This window comes from Nicotiana tabacum, chromosome 17 (assembly GCF_000715075.1).
Source record: "Nicotiana tabacum cultivar K326 chromosome 17, ASM71507v2, whole genome shotgun sequence".
Taxonomy (NCBI): domain Eukaryota; kingdom Viridiplantae; phylum Streptophyta; class Magnoliopsida; order Solanales; family Solanaceae; genus Nicotiana; species Nicotiana tabacum.
Window position 1 is genome coordinate 145,680,422 of NC_134096.1, and position 20,147 is coordinate 145,700,568.

Consider the following 20,147-nt stretch of genomic DNA (forward strand, 5'->3'; position numbering starts at 1 on the left):
GACGGGCGTGTGGGCGTGTACTGAGGGGATTGTGACTTGGTCCGTCCCGGAAAATTATAAAGTTGAATAATTTATTGTTAGCTATATGCTCTCTATGTGTTGATAAAATTTGACTGTAAACCATGTTAGAAATCATGCTTAGGCTATGTGATAGTACTGTTGGGACCCACAAAGGTCGCGTATTTGTTGAATTGCCTGCTAAATGCTATATGTACTCAGTCTTAGTTTTTACTTGCACATTTTATCTCAGTCTCTATTATTATTATTATTATTAATACATCATATCATTATTATTTGGGCTGATTTCATGATTATTGAGAGCCCGAGAGACTGGAGAGATTTATGACTGAGTGAAGTCGAGGGCCTGAATGTGAGATATTGATACTATAGTACGTGAGTTGTCCGTGCGGATCCTTATATTATACTATAGCACGTGAGTTGGTCGTGCGGATCCTTATATTATACTATGGCACGTGAGTTGGCCGTGCAGATCCAGATATTTATATTATGGCATGTGAGTTGTCCGTGTAGCACGTGAGTTGTCCGTGCAGATTATAGCGTTTGGGCTGTAGAAGCCCCTCCGAAGTCTGTACACCTCCAGTGAGCGCGGGTACCTATTGAGTGAGTGATGAGGGCTGGGAGCCCAGTGAGTGATTGTTGTTCTGAGAGGTTGTACTTGAATTCCATTTGTTATTGCATTTAGTTGCTATCTGTCATTGTTGTGAAATTTCTGAAAAATTATTGATATACGGATTACATGAACAGGAACTGTATAAAAATTGATTTGACATTAAATTGCCAGATTTGATAGCATGTCTATTCTTTGTTGGGATTACTGAAAATGAACCATAACTGTGTAGCTCGTTACTATCTTCAGTTCCTTATTTATTATTGTTAATTGCTGAGTTGGTTGTACTCATACTATACCCTGCACTTCGTGTGCAGATCCAGGTGTTCCCGGACATAACGGGTGTTGATTCTTCCGTACAGCTGATTTTTCGGAGATTCAAAGGTAGTTGCCGTATTTTGCCGACCTTGTCTCTCCTTCCCTATCTCTGTATTACTGTACTTTTGGTCTTAGACTATTATAGACCGTACTTTTTCAGATTTGTATTCATATTAGATGCTCATGTACTCGGTGACACCAGATTTTTGGGAGTATTTGTATTTGTATTTGGGAGATTTTGTATTGTATTTAAATATTATATTTTCATACATAAAAAAAATTGTGGTTTAGTGACATTAACGGCTTGCCTAGTATCGAGATAGACGCCATCACGATGGGTGAGATTTTGGGTCGTGACATTGATGTTGAGTTAAAGAGTATAATAATATTTTGGTACATAAAACTTACAGGGGTGTGTAATTAAAGGATAGTGGACATACTATTGTATACCAAATTTCCTACAAATCTTTCTCTATTTTTCTTTTTTAGTTTTACTAAGATAATTAAATTATATATATCTATGACAGAATAATTCAAACAATTAAACATAATAGCTGCGTCCTTACTTATTCTCAGTAAATTAAGATGAGTTAAAATCGTTTACAGTTAAACTTGGGTGTGGCAAGACTTCTATTCAAAAATCAAAAGACATCAGCTTTTGCCTTAACTCATCTTTTTCTAAAGATGTATAGGACTACAAAATCATTGAAAAAGTTGCACATGAATTGGTCGAAACTTTCCCCGTGTGAGTTAAATAGTGTAGGAAGTCTAAAACTAAAAGGAATTGAGAAATTGAAGCACTAAATATTGGGCAAATAATTATATAACTATTCCTAAATATTAGGAAAAAGTGTAAATGATTATTTTGTCTAATGTAAAAATAAAATTTTAAGGGTAAAAAAGGCGAACGACATTTCGTTAAGCGTCTTCGTGCTTTTAATATAGTACTAGTCTACAGGTACGCGCGTTGCGCGTGTACCTTAACTTAATGAGTAAAACCTTTAAAATTATATGAAAATTTGTATTTGAGTAATTAAAAAAATATATATTTTCATGAAAAAGATGACTATTGACCTTATATAGCTAACTCAATAAAGAAAATTATCATATAGAAGTCCTTAATCATCCGTTGGTATGTTCAACTTAGAATTTATTTTGGTTTCATAATTTTATCACTTTAATTTCACATGCCATTATGCTTCCTTTTCAGTTTCAACAAAAATATGCAATCCTTGAAGACTTAAGATGGAAAAAATTTAAAGTATGTTTTGAAGTATTAGCTTAGAAGAAGCTTACTTGAGGATCTGACGTTACCAAAAAAAATAATTATTAGTCTAAAATAAATATTTACTACCCGAGAAACTTATTTACCATCACAATTTAAGATTCTTTTAAAAAAAAAAAAAAAACTCTCTATCGTAGCTTCACAAAGATAACTATTGTCCCATAATAAGAAAAACAAAAGCTTAATTAAAGAAGAAAAAAAACAAGAAGGGCTGAAAAATATGTTCAAAGTGAAATAAAACAAATATGTTGATTTTTCTATCTTAATAATTTCTTTGAATATAGATCAATTCATAGTAAGTTTGATTTAATAAAATTTAAAGAGAATACTTTATTATATATTTTATTAAAAAATTATACTATCAACATATTTCACTATGTCCTTTATATTTCTATCATATTGTGTATAAGTTATATGAATTGTGTAGAAAGTTAGCACAATCATATAACTTATAAGATAATTACATATAATCTCTTTATAAACATAGAATTATATTAAAAATATTACCTAATAACTATCAAAGGTTACAATTTACTAACATTATAAAAAGAATACGAATAATATACAACTTAATCCATATTACAATCACCAATGTATTAACTTAATATAATTATTAATTTATGCATGATTAGGAATAGGATACCCAAATTTAACTGTATAGATGACATAAAACTAACGGATAATTAGTATGTGGTATATTTTATATATTTATTGGTACAATGATATTAAATTTTAACTAATAAATTTATTGATAATTAAGTTAGTTATTTATTGGTAATGATTAAATTAACTATAACAAAGTAAGAAAAGGAAAAAGAATAACTTGGGAAGAAGAATAATCTCACTACAATACGTTCAACAAATTAAAGCTCTTCCATATTGAAATTCTAAATATTAGGATTTTTTACTTAGTTCAAATAAGGAATGAGTAAAATTTTTATTGTTTTCAAAGCCCTAATATATTAGGAGAATAATTAATGATAATATAGTCCAATGTGAACTCTATTTTTTAAGTATAAAAAAGGTGAACCACATTTCGCTGAGGGTTTTCGTGCTTTTAATATAGTATATAAATAGATTTTGATATTTAATATAAAAATATAGAAATATTTTAATATTTTTTTATTTTTTATTTTAATAATATTAGCTTGAGGTAAATTTAAATTGAGTAATATGATCAAAGAAAATTTACATAACATTGTTGTTACATTTTGATATTATTGATAAATTCCAAAATGCTTCTAAGTTCATAAATCATACTCATCAGCAAACTATAAATATTAAAGGGATGATAACCAAACTCTATAACAAATTATTGATTCCAAAGCAGGACCAGTACTCCAGCCCCCACACTTAACTAATTGAAGTCGAAACAAATGCGGTGTCCGTACTGCTCGGCGGAGCAAGGGCGGTGCACCACCAGCACCAGCGGCAGACCGATAACCGAGTGCACATCCTGCGGCCGTGTAGTGGAGGAGCGATTAACCCAATCCCACCATCTTTTTCACACCCGTGCCCAAGATTCCCCTCTGTGCCTCGCCACTTCCGACCTCCCTACTCTTCCCATCTCCGCCACTAACGACGATGAAGACCCATTTGAACCCACAGGTTTCATCACCGCTTTCTCCACTTGGTCTCTCGAACCTTACCCAGTATTTGCCCAATCCTCCATTTCTTTCGCCGGTCACCTTGCTGAGCTGGAACGAGTACTTGAAACGACGTCGTCTTCCTCCTCCAGTTCGTCTACGTCATCCGTCGTGGTGGAAAACCTTAGGGCTTACTTGCAGATTATTGACGTGGCTTCTATTCTGCGACTGGATTATGATATTTCGGACCACGCGTTTCAGCTCTTCAGGGATTGTTCGTCTGCAACGTGCTTAAGGAATCGGAGTGTCGAGGCGCTTGCTACTGCTGCTCTTGTACACGCTATCAGGGAAGCCCAAGAGCCAAGAACTCTCCAGGTATGTTAATTATGTATCAAGCTCTAAGCTGTGCTTTTGTCTGAACTAATCCAGCTTATTGGTATCTAATTGAACACTTGATAAATATTGCTGTAAGTGATGAATATTAGCGGAGAATATATTGCGTGTACTGTATCATATTGGAAAAAGAGCTAATGTGTTCGGTATGACAGAAAATATCTTCTGGGAAGTTCTAAGTTACTGGAAAATAAAATATTTTCAAACAAAAGGGAGAAACGGCTTTCTTAACTTATTGGTGGAAGTCATTTTTCTTTTCAAGTATCACAACTCTCACTTTCTTATATTTGCTTAAATCAACATGTAGATATCGTTTTCAATCTCGAATGCTAAAAGATTCACCGAACTAGTATTGTTATACCCATGGGCGGAACTAGGTAGAGTGAAGCTTTGTCAGAAAATTACATCACATAAATAGAGTAAAAATAATCTTTTTTGGTTATATGTGAGTTTTTAAATCCCCTTGACATGAAGAAAAATTCAAGTATAGTAGTAAACAGGGTTCAAAGTTGCTTTAGGTCATAGGAATTATGGTTCCGCAACTGGTTATACCTGTCATCCACCTTGTATGATTATCATATGTCACCTATTTTATACCCAACCAACACCAGAAGATTATTCAAAACATGATATTATTAGGTAAAACACTTTTCAGAGTTTCCATGGAAAAGATTTTGTCCGTACCAAATATTGTTACTGTCCCATAGTTTTTAAAAGTATGGATTGTAGTCTCCCTCTATGTTCTTGGACAATCTTTACTTTATGAGCTAGCTTTTGGATTGAGTTAGACCTAAGATCCATTTTCTTGAGAAACACACCAGAATTTAGTTCTCGTCTTATTGTACATTGGTTTATCATTTCAATCAGTAGGTACAGAACTTTGGGTTTCTCATAACATGATCTGATTTCTGTGGAACCTTTGTGACTTCAGCTCATTGGGTGTCACTACTTCTTTTCTGGTTCGCTCATTCAAGCTTATTTCCATCCGAGGGTTTATTCCAATCATGAGAACATTTTACCTTCTCCTAACCTCTCTCTCATTTACTACTTTTCTTCTTCTTTGTTCTTTCTTGTCGGAATTGAAAGAACCCTATGTCTTGGAAAGCAGGGGAAGAGAAGAGAAGAGAAGAGAAAAGAAAAGTACAATGAGGGATAATAGTAAAGAAAAGGTAGGAAATATTTGATGGGCAAGGGAACTTTTCTCTCTCCCTTCTTCCCACTGTACTTTTCCCTTGTCTTCTTAAGACCAGAAAGGGTAGGGAAAATCATGTACTTTTCTTTTTTCCCTTTCTCTTCCCTTCTCTAGTTTGCGTGAGTACAGTCTGCTAAACCTGGAATTACAGCATATTTGCAACAAAAATACCCTATGAAAGTTTGATCATGAGCACTCGATCTGCTGATAATTGTAAAGTGGTTGATAGGTATCTGCTCCCTACCACTTGTTTAATTGCTATAAGCCAAACAAAATGGTCATCTCCTGACACCTTATGAATCAAAAGTAGCAGGATATGCTGACCTTGCAGGTTACTATCGTTGTCGCTTCATTGTCTTAGAAACAACTCTTATGGTTTAGGGTTAGTTCATGTGTTTAAACCGATCAACTTTGTTGATACTTGTTATAGATAGATAGTCTCAAGATTGCAGAATTGCCATTCTTGATACCATGCTATGCGAATATTGGTATATGGTAACATGAGAAACCTTTGGAACACCTGGATCTGGGTCTGCCCATCTAACTGTACCTTGTATACCTTGTTTAACTTAAAATAATCAAACATTATTTTGTAAATCAAACTGAAATGTTGTCTTTTGAGTTTTATATGCTTATCTTTTGTATCCGCATGTTAATCTGGCATCCATTTCATAAACTTTTAAATGCATGAGAATCTGATGTTTAAAAGCATCTCTAATTTGAATTATTTGATAACTAGGAAATATCGGTTGCAGCCAATTTACCTCAGAAGGAAATTGGGAAGTACATAAAGATTCTTGGAGAAGCTTTACAACTCAGTCAACCTATCAACAGTAATTCAATATCAGTCCATATGCCAAGGTTTTGTACACTTCTTCAGCTGAATAAATCTGCTCAGGTACCTAGCCGGTTCATTGATAAGCTAGTAATAAGTTCGCCTTGGTTAAATCTCGAGGCTAGTGAGATTAACAAATTAATCAACTAGTATCTAAAAGAAAAGTTCTCTCTTTTAGCTATCAGTTTGTTTGAGACCCATAATAAATCGTGTCATGTTGGATAGTTCATTGTGTTTATTTATTTCATCAAGTTAGTGTTTACTTATACTTAAAGGTTCCTTTACATATACAAAATCTTTTGGCTTCATCTTGCACAATAATTGCCTCAGGAGCTGGCAACTCACATTGGCGAGGTAATCATCAATAAATGCTTTTGCACACGAAGGAATCCTATTAGCATCTCCGCTGCTGCTATATATTTGGCCTGTCAACTGGAAGACAAGCGGAAAACCCAGGCTGAAATATGTAAAGTGACTGGACTCACTGAGGTTACTCTTCGTAAGGTGTACAAGGAGCTTTTGGAGAACTGGGATGATCTCCTACCATCAAGTTATAAACCTGTCGTTCCACCAGAGAAGGCTTTTCCTACAGCTACCATTGCTACAGGCCGTTCATCGACACCTAGAGTTGATTTAGTTGAAGGAACTTCGTCTGAGAGGGACAAGCCTGCTAAACTAGGCGATTCATTAGATATATCCCCCCAGATCAGAGGCAAGGAGGACCCCCATAGCAAAGATAATGCTCATACAACTCAAATATCTTGGCAACCACCATTTTGGAAAGCTCAAGTTCCTGTTGAAAGTGGCGTTACAACAGCTACAGAGAAGAGTCAAAGTGCTACTCAAGAAATGGAGATCGACTTATAATACAAATCTCAGGAAGATGCACCATTGCACCAATAGAAAAAACTGCTTCTAGTTCTTTGAGGTTAGCCAGTTTTCTTGTCGGCTGCAGCTTCAGCCTTCAGTATCTCCTGGCTTTTATCCAATACCCAAGCTGTACCATCACAAAAGGTTGCCTCTAACCCTGCAGATAGAGGAGCCATTAAGTGATGTCAGCATAAGGAGCCATATGTAGTCGGATAAACAGATAAACAGCTGCTTTGGGAAGAGGACGGGGAAGAGGACGAGGGCCTTGTGAGGGAGGAATAAGGAATTGTTCATACAAAAATACCTGTGAGTAAATTTCAGTCGGTACTCTCCTGGAGCTTTGAGCGGCCAGTTGCTTAAAGGGGAATTTCTGCATACTCAAACAAGTCTTATTTTGCCTTCTACTTATCGTAATCCTTTCTAGTAAGCCACCGTTAGAATGATTATGATATTAACATTTTATTTTGTTTCGATTTGTCGCTATTTCGTTGTAGACTGTGTGCACCCTGTAGTAAGTTGTTAATGATTTAAGACTACCAAGTTAAAGATATGTCGGCTTTATATATGCTTCTTCATCTATATATATCGACTAGTCTCAAGGTACATCTTGTCTCGATGAGTATAAATTTATTTAAAAATTATGCTTGAGTTATAAATAAAAGTGTAAGTTCCCGAATGATTAGTCAATAAATTAACTTAAAATTTGTTCCAAATTTATAGTATCATAACTTCAATTTCGTAAGTTATCATACTTCTTTTTCAGTTTCAGCAAAAATACATAATCCTTAAAAATTATATAGTGCTGAAGGAAAAAACATAAAACATAACATGCAATTAATAATTTGCCAATTTCAAATAAACACAAAACCAAAGTGCAACAAAAATCAGAAAAATACATTCAAAAAGGATATGTAAACAAGCTAGTGAAGGAAAGGAGTTCAAATTTAATATGAAAATATATTATAGTGCATATATACAGTTCAAAAGTAGCATGGAAGGAATTTATATGGTTATTATACATTATTCATATAAGAACATAATTTATATAAGGTTAAATTTTAGTTAATTTTGGTTAAATTTAATTAATTTCAAAATCTTAAAATGTAAGAACTTAGATCAAATAAGGATTAAGGATTCAATTATATCCTTTCCCTTTTTTTCCCTCTCCTTTTTAAAAAATCAAAATCAAAATCCCTTAATCTACGCCCTGAATCTCCATCTTCTCTCTTCCCACCATTGCCAACAGCTTTATATTATTAAAAAATATTTAGAAATTGCATGATAACTATATCATAATTGTATTTGAATTGTATCAGCACATCAATGCCTAAAACATAATTGTATCATACTTGTATCACAATTGTATCTAACTTGTATCCAGTACAATAATACCCAAAAGAATACCTGATACAATACTAATAAATTAATATACAATTATCATACTTGTGATACAAACAGTAAAATTCGTCACAAACTCACAACCGCTCGTTACAATATACAATTATCATACATTTGTAATACAATTCCTGCAACAATTATGATACATATACAATTATAATATAATCGCGATACATTTCTGAAATATTGTGATACAGTTATGATCTTTATCTTCTTCAAGTTTCAACCACAACTCTACACTAAAAATCTAATATAATCGTATTATAATTGTATTAGCATTTTATCGAGTATTGTTTCGGGTATTGATGTATCATATACAAGTCACATACAATAAATATTTTAGAAAGAAAGAAAACAAGATTCAAAACTTACCCACAACTTGATTCTAGAGCAATATTCCGAACTTACCCGCAGCTTTATTCTAGAGCAATATTCTGAATTTCGTCTGCATTGTATCAATTTTGAAAACTTTTAGAAAAGAAAAAGAATCAGAAATTTGGGAGGGGGCAGGGGGAGGTAGAAAAATAAAAGAGAGATTTTGAGTGATTATTAAGAAAGAGAGAAAATATTTTTGACATCCTTTAGAAAAGAACCAAAATCTTAAATGTAGGGGAGGTTATTGGAAATGGGGATGGGTGTCGTGTAATTGACAGGCTAAAATTAAGGGATCTTGAATAAGGAACCTAAATAAAGATGGTAAATAAGTTTCTATTATAGTGTAACGATCCGACGGGTCGTTTTGAGCTCTAGTGCATCGTTCGGCGGTTTGAGGCCTTGAGTAGCTTCACATCATATTTTATGACTTGTACTAGTAGTCGAAATTGAACTTCGGGGAGTTCAAAGTTTATTTGGAAAGAATTTTTTTTTTTCGAAAGCTTTAAGTTGGAAGAATTTGACTAAGGTTTGACTTTTGAGTAAACGACATCGGAATCGGGATTTGAAGGTTTCAATAGGTTCGTATAATGATTTCGGACTTGGGCGTATGTTCGGATTGAGTATCGGATCACTCGGGAGCATTTAGGTGCTTATTATGGAAGGTTGGCATTTTGAAGGTTTAAGAATTTTCTAAGTTTGGTTTGAAGTGGGCTTTAGTGTTATCGATATCCGTTTGGGATCCGAGCCTTGGAATAGGTTTGTATTGTGATTTATGACTTGTACGCAAAGTTTGGAGTCATTCCGGAATGTTTTGGTATGGTTCAGACGTATTCGTCGAAGTTTGAAAGTTTAAAGAAGGATTTCGATCGTCGATTCGTAGTTTCGATGCTCTTTGGCGTGATTTGAGGCCTCGACTAAGTTCGTAATGTGGGACTCGTTGGTATGTTTGGTCAAGATCCCGGGGACCTCAGGTGGATTTCGGATGGTTAACGAATCGGATTTTGGACTTAAGGAAAAGTTGGAGAATTCTGGTTGCTGGTGCAACCGCTTCTACGGAAGCTTCATCACAGAAGCGAGGCAGTGAGCCGCAGAAGCGGCTGGAAGTGAGCTGGGCAGAGGCCGTAGGTGTGAAGGAATTCCCACACCTGCGTGATCGCAGATGCGACCATTGGAGCACAGAAGCGAAGGTTGGCCAAGAAGGCCTGGGCCGCAGAAGCAAACATGGAAGCACACGTGCGGGTGCACAGAAACGCTTGAGGCCCGCAAAAGCGAAAGTGCAGGTGCGCTACCGAGGGCGCAAAAGCGAGGGATGTTGGTTTGTGCTGGAGCTGCACCTGCGATGTATTTTTCACAGGTGCGGAGCCGTAGAAGCGGTTACTGTTCCGCATGTGCGAGGAAGCGCTAGGTAGAATTGGATTTTTATACAGGATTTTGCCCATTTTCTTTCATTCTCTCTTGGTTTGGACGATTTTTTGAGAGTTTCAAGTGGAGATTCCATCAACCATTGCAAGGTAAGTAATTCTCACACAATTTTAGTGAAATACTTGGATTATATACGGATTTTTACATGGAAGTTTATGGAAATATTTGGGATTTTAAGAGGAAGACCTAGAATTGATAGTTTTGGATTTTCACCATGATTTTGGAAATGGAATTAGGAATAAATTATATATTTGAGTTCGTGGCATTATGGGTGAAGTTTACCTTCAAATATTTTCGGAATCCGCGAATGTGGGCTCGCGGGTTGACTTTATTGACTTTTCGAGCGGAGTTGGGAATCAATATAAATTGTTAAATTGTAAGCATTGGAGCATATTTTGATTTATTTACATGTTGTTTGACTAGTTTTGGGACGTTTGTATAACGACCCAACCGGTCATTTTAACTTTTAGAATCCCGTTCCCCTAATAAAACTTCCCGTATGTGCTTTAAATGATTTATGACTTGTGGGGATGGTTGGTCCGGGATTTGAAAGTGTTTGGGTTGAAATCGGAACACTTGGTTCAGTGTTTTGGTTCAGACTTTGGTCAACTTTTTGAGCAAACGGACTCGGATCAGTATTTTGACAATTTTGGTAGGTCCGTATCGTGATTTGGGACTTGGGCGTATGCCCAGAATTAAATTATGAGGTCCCTAGCCCGAGATATAGAATTTTGATGAAACAATTAAAAGGTTTAAGTTCAAATAGTGATCGGATGTCGAATTATGTGCAAACGACCTCGGAATAAAATTTTGATGATTCCAACAGCTCTGTATGGTGATTTTGGACTTAGGAGCGTGATCGAAATTTTATTTGGAAGTCCGTAGTGAAATTGGACTTGAAATGGCTAAAACAAGAATTTAAATTTGAAAGTTTGACCGGGGAGTTGACTTTTTGATACCGGAGTCGGAATACAGTTTCGAAAATTTTTATAGCTCTGTTATATCATTTATGACTTGTGTGCAAAATTAGAGGTCAATCGGAGTTGATTTGATAGGTTTCGATATCGAATGTAGAAGTTGGAAAATTTATGTTTTATTAAGCTTGAATTGGAGCATAATTCGTGGTTTTAGCATTTTTTTTTATGTGATTTGAAGTTTCAAATAAGTTTGTATGATGTTGTAAGACTTGTTGGTATATTTGGTTGAGGTCCTGAGGGCCTCGGGTGGATTCCGAGTGGTTAACGGATCGAATTTGGAATTTGAAGAAGAGTTGAGGTTGCTGATATCTGGTGTGATCGCGGGTGCGAAGCCGCGGATACGAAAAATCCATCGCGGGTGCGAAGCCGCGGGTGCGCAAAATCCATCGCGGGTGCGAAGCAGCGGGTGCGCAAAATCCATCGCGGGTGCGAAGCCGCGAATGTGAAAAATTTTGTTGCGGGCGCGATGCTCACTGGGTAGTGAGTGTTTAAAGCGGGAATTTGAGTATTTTTGCTCATTTCTTCATTCTTGGATAATCTTGGGAGCTTCTTGAGAGGAGCATTCACCTAGCAACTTGGAGGTAAGTTAATTCCCACCTATTGCAAGTTAAATACATGGTTTATATATGGATTTAGACATGAAAATTTGTAGAAATTTGGAGTTTTGAAGGAAAACCTAGAAAATTGGTATTTTTGATTTTTCACCACGAAAATGGTTATGGAATTGGATGAAAATTTTATATTTGAGTTCTTGAGATTATGGGTAACGATTTTCTCCGAAAATTTTCGAAATCTGGGCGCGTGGGCCCGGGATGAATTTTAGAAATTTTACCATTTTGGATAGGGTAATTTATTTAATAGATAAATTTTGAATTTTTGAACATGTATTAATTATTTTATATAACTTTTAGATAGTTTCGGAATTTTCAGCATCGAATCGAAAATTTTATGCGACGCGATAATTGAAAAGTGGACTTTGAGACGAGGTAAGTCTCTTGTCTAATCTTGTGAGGGGAAAATTACCCCATAGGGATTAAATTGAATAATTATTGCTAATTGCGGGGGCTACGTACGCACGAGGTGATGAGAGTCTGTGCGTAGCTACTATAAATGCTAAAGTCCGGGTAGTTTAGGACTCAAAGCATGAATTACTTGTGTAAATTGTATTCCTTGATTAATTAATATTAATTGATATATATGAATATATTGTGAATTGTTAGATAAAGATATTAAAGGATGGAAATTTCATATGCTTGATTTTCTGTTTAAATCAATTAATTGTTAAAAGAAATTGTTCTCCTCCCGAATTTATCTCATAATAAATATACTCTCCTTCCGGAGGTACATAAGAAAATGTCCTCCTTTCTTGTGGAGCGGGCCAAATGCCTCGGCAGGATAGATGCATCTATGGATCGCGCCGCACGTCCCTCGGCTGCGTACACGACACTCTGGATTGGGCCGTACGTCCTGGGCAGAAATCGTGTTTAATAAAAATAATTACACAATACCTTAATAGTTTATTTCAGCTTGTGAAGCTAATTGATAAATTGGAAATCTTTGAAATTTAATGAATTATTATTCCTGCTTGTTAAGGAATTATTGTTATTCCTGTAAATGAGACGAATTGATAAATTGAAAAATTTGTTTAAATTGAATTGCAGCTTGTAAAGTTATTTGATAAATTGGAAGTTTTATTGAAATTGCATGATTTAATTAATAAATTAAAAAATTATTGCATTTGAAGGATTCTTATTATATCTGCTAATTGAATAAAATTATTGTTAACTCTGTGAACCATGCTGATTTGAATAATTATAATTTATTTCAATTATTATTATTGACCCATAGTGAGTGTCAAAGTCGGCTATCTCGTCTCTACCACTTTGAGATTAGGCTTGATACTTACTGGGTACACGTTGTTTTCGTACTCATACTGCACTTGCTGCATATTTTATTGTGCAGGTACATATATGTATAGCAGCCTTGTGGGCGCAGAGGTGTGGTTAATAATTGTGGGGACATAGGTGAGCTGCATTCTATATTATGATCTGCAACTAACAGAGTCTCCTTCAGAGTTATTATATTCTTCGTGTCTAATTGGTATTCTAGACATATGTTGTATTTTATTTTTAATTCCCTAGTAAATGCTCATGCACTTGTGACACCGGGTTTTGGGAATGGTTGTGAATTGTTTAGAAATTTAGCTGCAAAAATATTTATCATTTACTCTATGAGTTTTATCTCTATAATTTTATTAAAGAAATTCTTTTTATTTCAAATATACTAAAATGGGTAATTAAGTTAATTGATTACGGTTGGCTTGCCTGACAGTGGTGTCCGGCGCCATCACGGCCTTTTTTTGGATTTTGGGTCATGACAACATGGTATCAGAGCACTAGGTTCACGTAGGTCTCATGAGTCATGAGCAAGTCTAGTAGAGTCTTGCGGATCGGTACGGAGACGTCTGTGCTTATCTTCGAGAGACTACAAGGCTGTTAGGAATACTTCCCTTTTTAATTCCTCATCGTGCGATTCGATTCCTTTGATGCTTATGCCTACATTTCCTTCCTATTCAATATTATGCGACGTGAAGCGCTTGTTATAAATTGGGGATCGAGGAAAATTTTAATGGTACTACAGATGTAGTACATGATACTTCTCCTTGTGTAATTAATTGGACTATTGTCATCACCTTGCGAAAGGCCGCTCTGTCATTTCAAATTAAGTATCAGTACTACCTAAGGTTTTGAGATTTGGCATTGATTGTTATGACGATTCGTGCGTTGTTATCGCACAATATCTATGAAATGGAAAAAAAAATGCCCGTCTATGTGTTAGGACAGTAAACGACTTGAAAGAAGATTTTCTTAGTACATGATTCAGAGGTTCCATGTTTTAATTCCAACGGAGAAAAGGCAATCAAACTATGAATGTTCAGGTTTGGGGTTGATGGAGTGACGAAGCTTGATATTTTTGAGTGTGGTAGAGTTCTCAATTTTGATGTGGTGTCATCGCCTTGTAAAATGCGTTAAGGTTCACCGGTGTTATGGTTTTCTTCAACTCGCCTTTATGACGGGGTGTTAGGAATTGGTATAGGGGAAGCAGTCGTTAGAGATCGCGGTGTGCAGTGATTCAGGATCGAAGCATCATTTCTAGTGTTGATGTCTCAAGAAGGATGATTGTCAGAAAGGTTTAAAGCTGGTAACGAGCTATTGGTTCAAGTGCTACAGAGACGGATTTTAAGTTAAGGCAACAACTGGGCAGCGAAGGATGAGGAAGGACATGTGGAAGGTGCCTTGCGGTGGTTAGGTTCCAAAAAGGCCAAGTGTAAGAAAACAGAAGCAGAGTAGTTGCTTAAAGGAGATGGTTGACCAAAGTGGGAGAGTGGCAAAGTAGCATATGGGTTACGTGGTAGGATGATTACACATCTTGAGGAACGTTTAGAGTGATTTGGGATGTAGAATGGACAATGACTAAGTCTACAGACTTAAGTTGTAATATTAGCTGCTATATTGAGGAAGATTGGATACAACATGAGGGAGTTGCTTGATATGAAGAAGGATACAACATGACTTTGGATTGGAAGGTGTTGTCGCACCTCTAGTTGACGTCCATGAGGAGTGAACGGACTAGTGCAACTGGTGAATGAGCTCGGACTCAGGATGATCTACTGATTTCGTAGTATTTGCACCCAGTGCAGCGGCGTTGGAATATGCCGGCATGTAATTTCCACAGGTGGGTTATCTCCTGTGAGCAGGTTAGCGGTCGTGTGGTGTTGACAAAGCTTCTGGGAAGAATTTTACTGGCTACCTGGTAAGAGATTTAATATGTAAATGTGGATAGTGGTTCGGAGTGTTTATTAAAGGTTAATAGAAGGATTCCGAGAAATTTGGTGAGTTGCGTGTGCAGGATCATGTCAACGATGAAGAAAGAATCTCGGCGGATTCTAGAATTTCGTAATTGTAGCTTCAAGCTAAGTGGGAGAGCCCCACTGTCTATGATTGGATTGCATAGTGTCAACTTGTACGGTTTATGGTTATCGGTATATTGGTGGGTCATCACGACTAAGAAAAGAAAACATCAGTGGTAATTTGAGCAAAGTATTTGAGGAATGTGCGACATATTTGGCCTTATTAATTCATATTCAGGTTTTTGGAAGACTCAGAGTTTATGCTTCTTGTAGATGTAATGCACAGGAAAGTGAAATAGTCGGATATTTCCTTGATAAATTGTCCATGTGCTAGCAGGGCCTTGGAATTGATCATGTTTGGGAACAAGTCTGAGCAAGTGACTCTCAATAACGGTCCTAGTGGATTCAAAAAATCTAAAGTGTGGTGTCTAAGGATCTCGAGTCTATAGTATGGTTGAGTATCGAGCTTTTGCAGCAGATTATGAAACAAGGCTTAGAGTACTCTACGTTATCTTCAGGTTGTGGTGTAGCATTGGAAGAACGGAAGAAAATAACTTCGGATTCATAAAAGAAGTATCAGAATGGGTGTACCAGTTAAAGATGTAAAAAGTGCGCACAAGAAGGGATATGAGATAATTAGTGGGTTTTGAAATAGCGTGGCCTCGTGAAATAAGGTCACTTGGGATGAGTGCGGATTTGAGTTCGTGAAGTAATGAATGGAGCTATTATTATTTCTAAGGCAAGTTGAGAGTAACTTGAGAAAAGACGGATCAGCTCATAATGGCTGAATCGACACGATGGTGGCAATGATCAGTTCCTTCAGTGCATTGAATTATGCATATGATTTGTGGCGGTACGTGCGAGCCTTGACGGCCGTCGTAATTGATTTTATTTGGAGAAATTCAAGTATTATGACATGTTATGTGTAGAGGGATCCCAAAAGAGTTATGGTGGTTTAGACTACTATTTGAGGCCGATATTTTTTTTACGGATATGGGAATTCAGTCACGTGTTGCAATGGTTCTCTTGAAATGAGTTAAGAAGAAGGTTTCTATATGATGAAGTGTTTACCCTATTAGTAATTCGGGAGTCATGATGGAATTCTTGCACTCCTGCGCATTGGTGTGGTTAAGTGCACTAAGTAGCATGAGATTCGAAAGTTGAGGATTTAAGATTTTGGTTCAGTGTTGACAAGGATGTCATGAGCTCGGATGAGCAGGAAAGGGATTTAGATGTTTAAAGTAAGATGGTATTGTTTTTGGCATCATCTAAGGTCGATGTCAGGTGTAAGAGACCTTGTGTATTAATTTGTAGATTCTTGATATGCTTTACAGCATTAGTGTAACCGGCAGCATGGATGTGCAGACTTGTTACCTGGTGCGAAAGGTCATGGGAGCGTGTCTCGAGGAAAGATTGTGTAAGAGTAACATGTAGTCACTTGATTGAGTGAAGATTGAAACCAAGTATGAAGATTGTGGTAATATTGCTGATTCAAGAATTTATGCCTGGAGGGCGCTCGATTCATTTGGTTATGGATTGTGGAAGTTTGTTCCGATTATGATGGCTATTCTTGTGTGTTATGGGAAAAAGGGTTATTATGGATCCTTGAAAGGTTATTAGCCTAGTACAGTTCGATCAGAATCGGCTTGAGGTCTGTGGATGGATTTAAATATGAATACGGGCTCTATATCAGGCCGAATGTGTTCGTTTCAGCATAAAAGCTCCCTATGGAGGAGTATTTGGACGTTGGATGTCTTTTCGTCGTCGGTTATTTCATGTAATAATATTGTGCCGTGCCGTGTGAGTTATGAAACGGCTTGATAAAATTCTTATGTGTTGAGGCTCCGCGTAGCGATGGTGTTATGTGAGCAGGATGGCTCTCGAGATTCAGATCATATATCGCACCTTAGTTGTGCTTGAGTTTTGTAGCGTATGGCGTTGTCGGTCCTTCCAAGGATGGTATTATGCACTTAGCGTGCTTGTGTCCGATGTTCGGATATTTTGTAAGTAATGAGCATTCTAGCTCTATAAGTATTTTTTTTCTTTATATAGATTCTTTTTGTGCGGATCGGGTTGCACGCCGCAATAGTGTGATGTTGAGTACAGTTCCCTATATTCTATTTTGTGTGTTTTGTGTCCCATTTTCTAAGGAAGGTTCATGACACCTTTTCAGTTGTTTAATTAGTCACGTGGGTTGAGTAATCCTTTCCATAGTCTATTTTCCTTATGTATCGCAATCGAGTCCGTAGCTTATTAGCTCATTGTGGCACCATATGAGACTTTTTGTCATGTCTGAAGTGACTTATTGCCCGAGCAGCTTATACTAAGTGAGACGAGGTTATTGGATCCGGGATCAGTACGATCGGATTATATGAAGTATAATAAAGAGAAAATACCATTATTTGGTCCATAATGAGGCAATGGTTCTTGTCAGAATGAGAAACTCAATAATTTGTTGATTCAGCAGTTGGTTATGAATTTCTACACATTTCTTCCATCGAGGAAGCAGTTCAAGAGTTGGAACAGGAATTATAGGTATCATGAGGTGTGTTGTGAACATCAGATTCGTGAAAATTTGGCTATTGTTATCGAAGGATGTTATTATAGTCATGTGAATGATGCAGTGCATGGTCTAAATTCAACAAAGGTATGCAATCATGTATTGGTGCATCGTGTAGTGATTGATACGATATTCATAGGTTGGAAACATACATGGTCGAGAATTCTGGATGTTAGAATTGGGCTCTAAGGCTTATTTGCCTAAATAAAGGGGAGAATCTTCAGATTGGCTCGAGCTAATGTGCTCAATTGTGTGTGGTAGCACGGGTAGGTGCTCGAAGTGTTAAATTGTGATTTTGGACAACTCTGGAACAATATTTAGCACGTTCGAGGACGAACGCATATTTAAGTGGGAGAGAATGTAACGACCCAACCGGTCGTTTTGACTTTTAGAACCCCGTTCACCTAAATAAAACTTCCCGTATGTGCTTTAAATGATTTATGACTTGTGGGGATGGTTGGTCCGGGATTTGGAAGTGTTTGGGTTGAAATCGGAACATTTGGTTCAGTGTTTTGGTTCAGACTTTTGTCAACTTTTTGAGCAAACGGACTCAGATCAGTATTTTGACAAATTCGGTAGGTTCATATCGTGATTTGGGACTTGGACGTATGCCCGGAATCAAATTCCGAGGTCCCTAGCCCGAGATATGGAATTTTGATGAAACAATTAAAAGGTTTAAGTTCAAATAGTGATCGGATGTCGAATTATGTGCAAACGACCCCGGAATAGAATTTTGATGATTCCAACAGCTCCGTATGGTGATTTTGGACTTAGGAGCGTGATCGAAATTTTATTTGGAAGTCCGTAGTGAAATTGGGCTTGAAATGGCTAAAACAAGAATTTAAGTTTGAAAGTTTGACCGGGGAGTTGACTTTTTGATACCGGAGACGGAATACAGTTCCAAAAATTTTCATAGCTCTGTTATGTTATTTATGACTTGTGTGCAAAATTTGAGGTCAATCGGAGTTAATTTGATAGGTTTCGACATCGAATGTAGAAGTTGGGAATTTTAAGTTTTATTAAGGTTGAATTGGAGCATAATTCGTGGTTTTAGCGTCGTTTTATGTGATTTGAAGTTTCAAATAAGTTCGTATGATGTTGTAGGACTTGTTGGTATATTTGGTTGAGGTCCCGAGGGCTTCGGGTGGATTCCGGTTGGTTAACGGATCGAATTTGGAATTTGAAGAAGAGTTGAGACAGCTGATATCTAGTGTGATCGCGGGTGCGAAAAATCCATCGCGCATGCGAAAAATCCATCGCGGGTGCAAAGCCGCGGATGCGCAAAATCCATCGCGGGTGCAAAGCCACGGATGCGAAAAATCCATCGCGGGTGCAAATCCGCGGATGCGCAAAATCCATCGCGGGTGCAAAAAATTCATCGCGGGTGCGAAGCCGCAGGTGCGAAAAATCCATCGCGGGTGCGAAGCCGCGGATGTGAAAAATTTTGCTGCGGGCTCGATGATCACCGGGCAGTGAGTGTTTAAAGCGGGGATTTGAGTATTTTTGCTCATTTCTTCATTCTTGGACGATCTTGGAAGCTTCTTGAGAGGAGCATTCACCTAGCAACTTGGAGGCAAGTTAATTCCCACCTATTGCAAGTTAAATACATGGTTTATATATGGATTTAGACATGAAAATTTGTAGAAATTTGGAGTTTTGAAGGAAAACCTAGAAAATTGGCATTTTTGATTTTTTACCACGAAAATGGTTATGGAATTGGATGAAAATTTTATATTTGAGTTCTTGAGATTATGGGTAACGATTTCCTCCGAAAATTTCTGAAATCCGGGCGCGTGGGCCCGGGATAAATTTTAGAAAATTTATCATTTTGGATAAGGTAATTTATTTAATAGATAAATTTCGAATTTTTGAACGTGTATTAATTATTTTATATAACTTTTGGATAGTTTCGGATTTTTTGGCATCGAATCGAAAATTTTACGCGACGCAATAATTGGAAAGTGGACTTTGAGATGAGGTAAGTCTCTTGTCTAATCTTGTGAGGGGGTAATTACCCCATAGGGATTAAATTGAATAATTGTTGCTAATTGTGGGGGCTACATACGCACGAGGTGACGAGAGTCCGTGCGTAGCTACTATAAATGCTAAAGTCCGGGTAGTTTAGGACTCAAAGCATGAATTACTTGTGTAAATTATATTCCTTGATTAATTAATATTAATTGATATATATGAATATATTGTGAATTGTTAGATAAAGATATTAAAGGATGAAAATTTCATATGCTTGATTTTCTGTTTAAATCAATTAATTGTTAAAAGAAATTGTTCTCCTCCTGAATTTATCTCATAATAAATATACTCACCTTCCGGAGGTAATACGAAAATGTCCTCCTTTCTTGTGGAGCGGGCCGAACGCCTCGGCAGGATAGATGCATCT

General features: G+C 36.7%; 1 protein-coding gene across 1 annotated transcript; it reads left to right on the forward strand.

The window, feature by feature from the left end:
• The first annotated feature begins 3,527 nt into the window (after positions 1-3,527).
• LOC107781075 (plant-specific TFIIB-related protein 1) lies at positions 3,528-7,708 on the forward strand. Its single transcript, XM_016601707.2, has 3 exons — positions 3,528-4,192; positions 6,142-6,300; positions 6,568-7,708. Exons 1-3 carry the CDS (start codon positions 3,608-3,610, stop codon positions 7,102-7,104), a joined length of 1,281 nt encoding a protein of 426 aa, XP_016457193.1. The 5' UTR covers positions 3,528-3,607; the 3' UTR covers positions 7,105-7,708.
• The last annotated feature ends 12,439 nt before the right edge of the window (positions 7,709-20,147 follow it).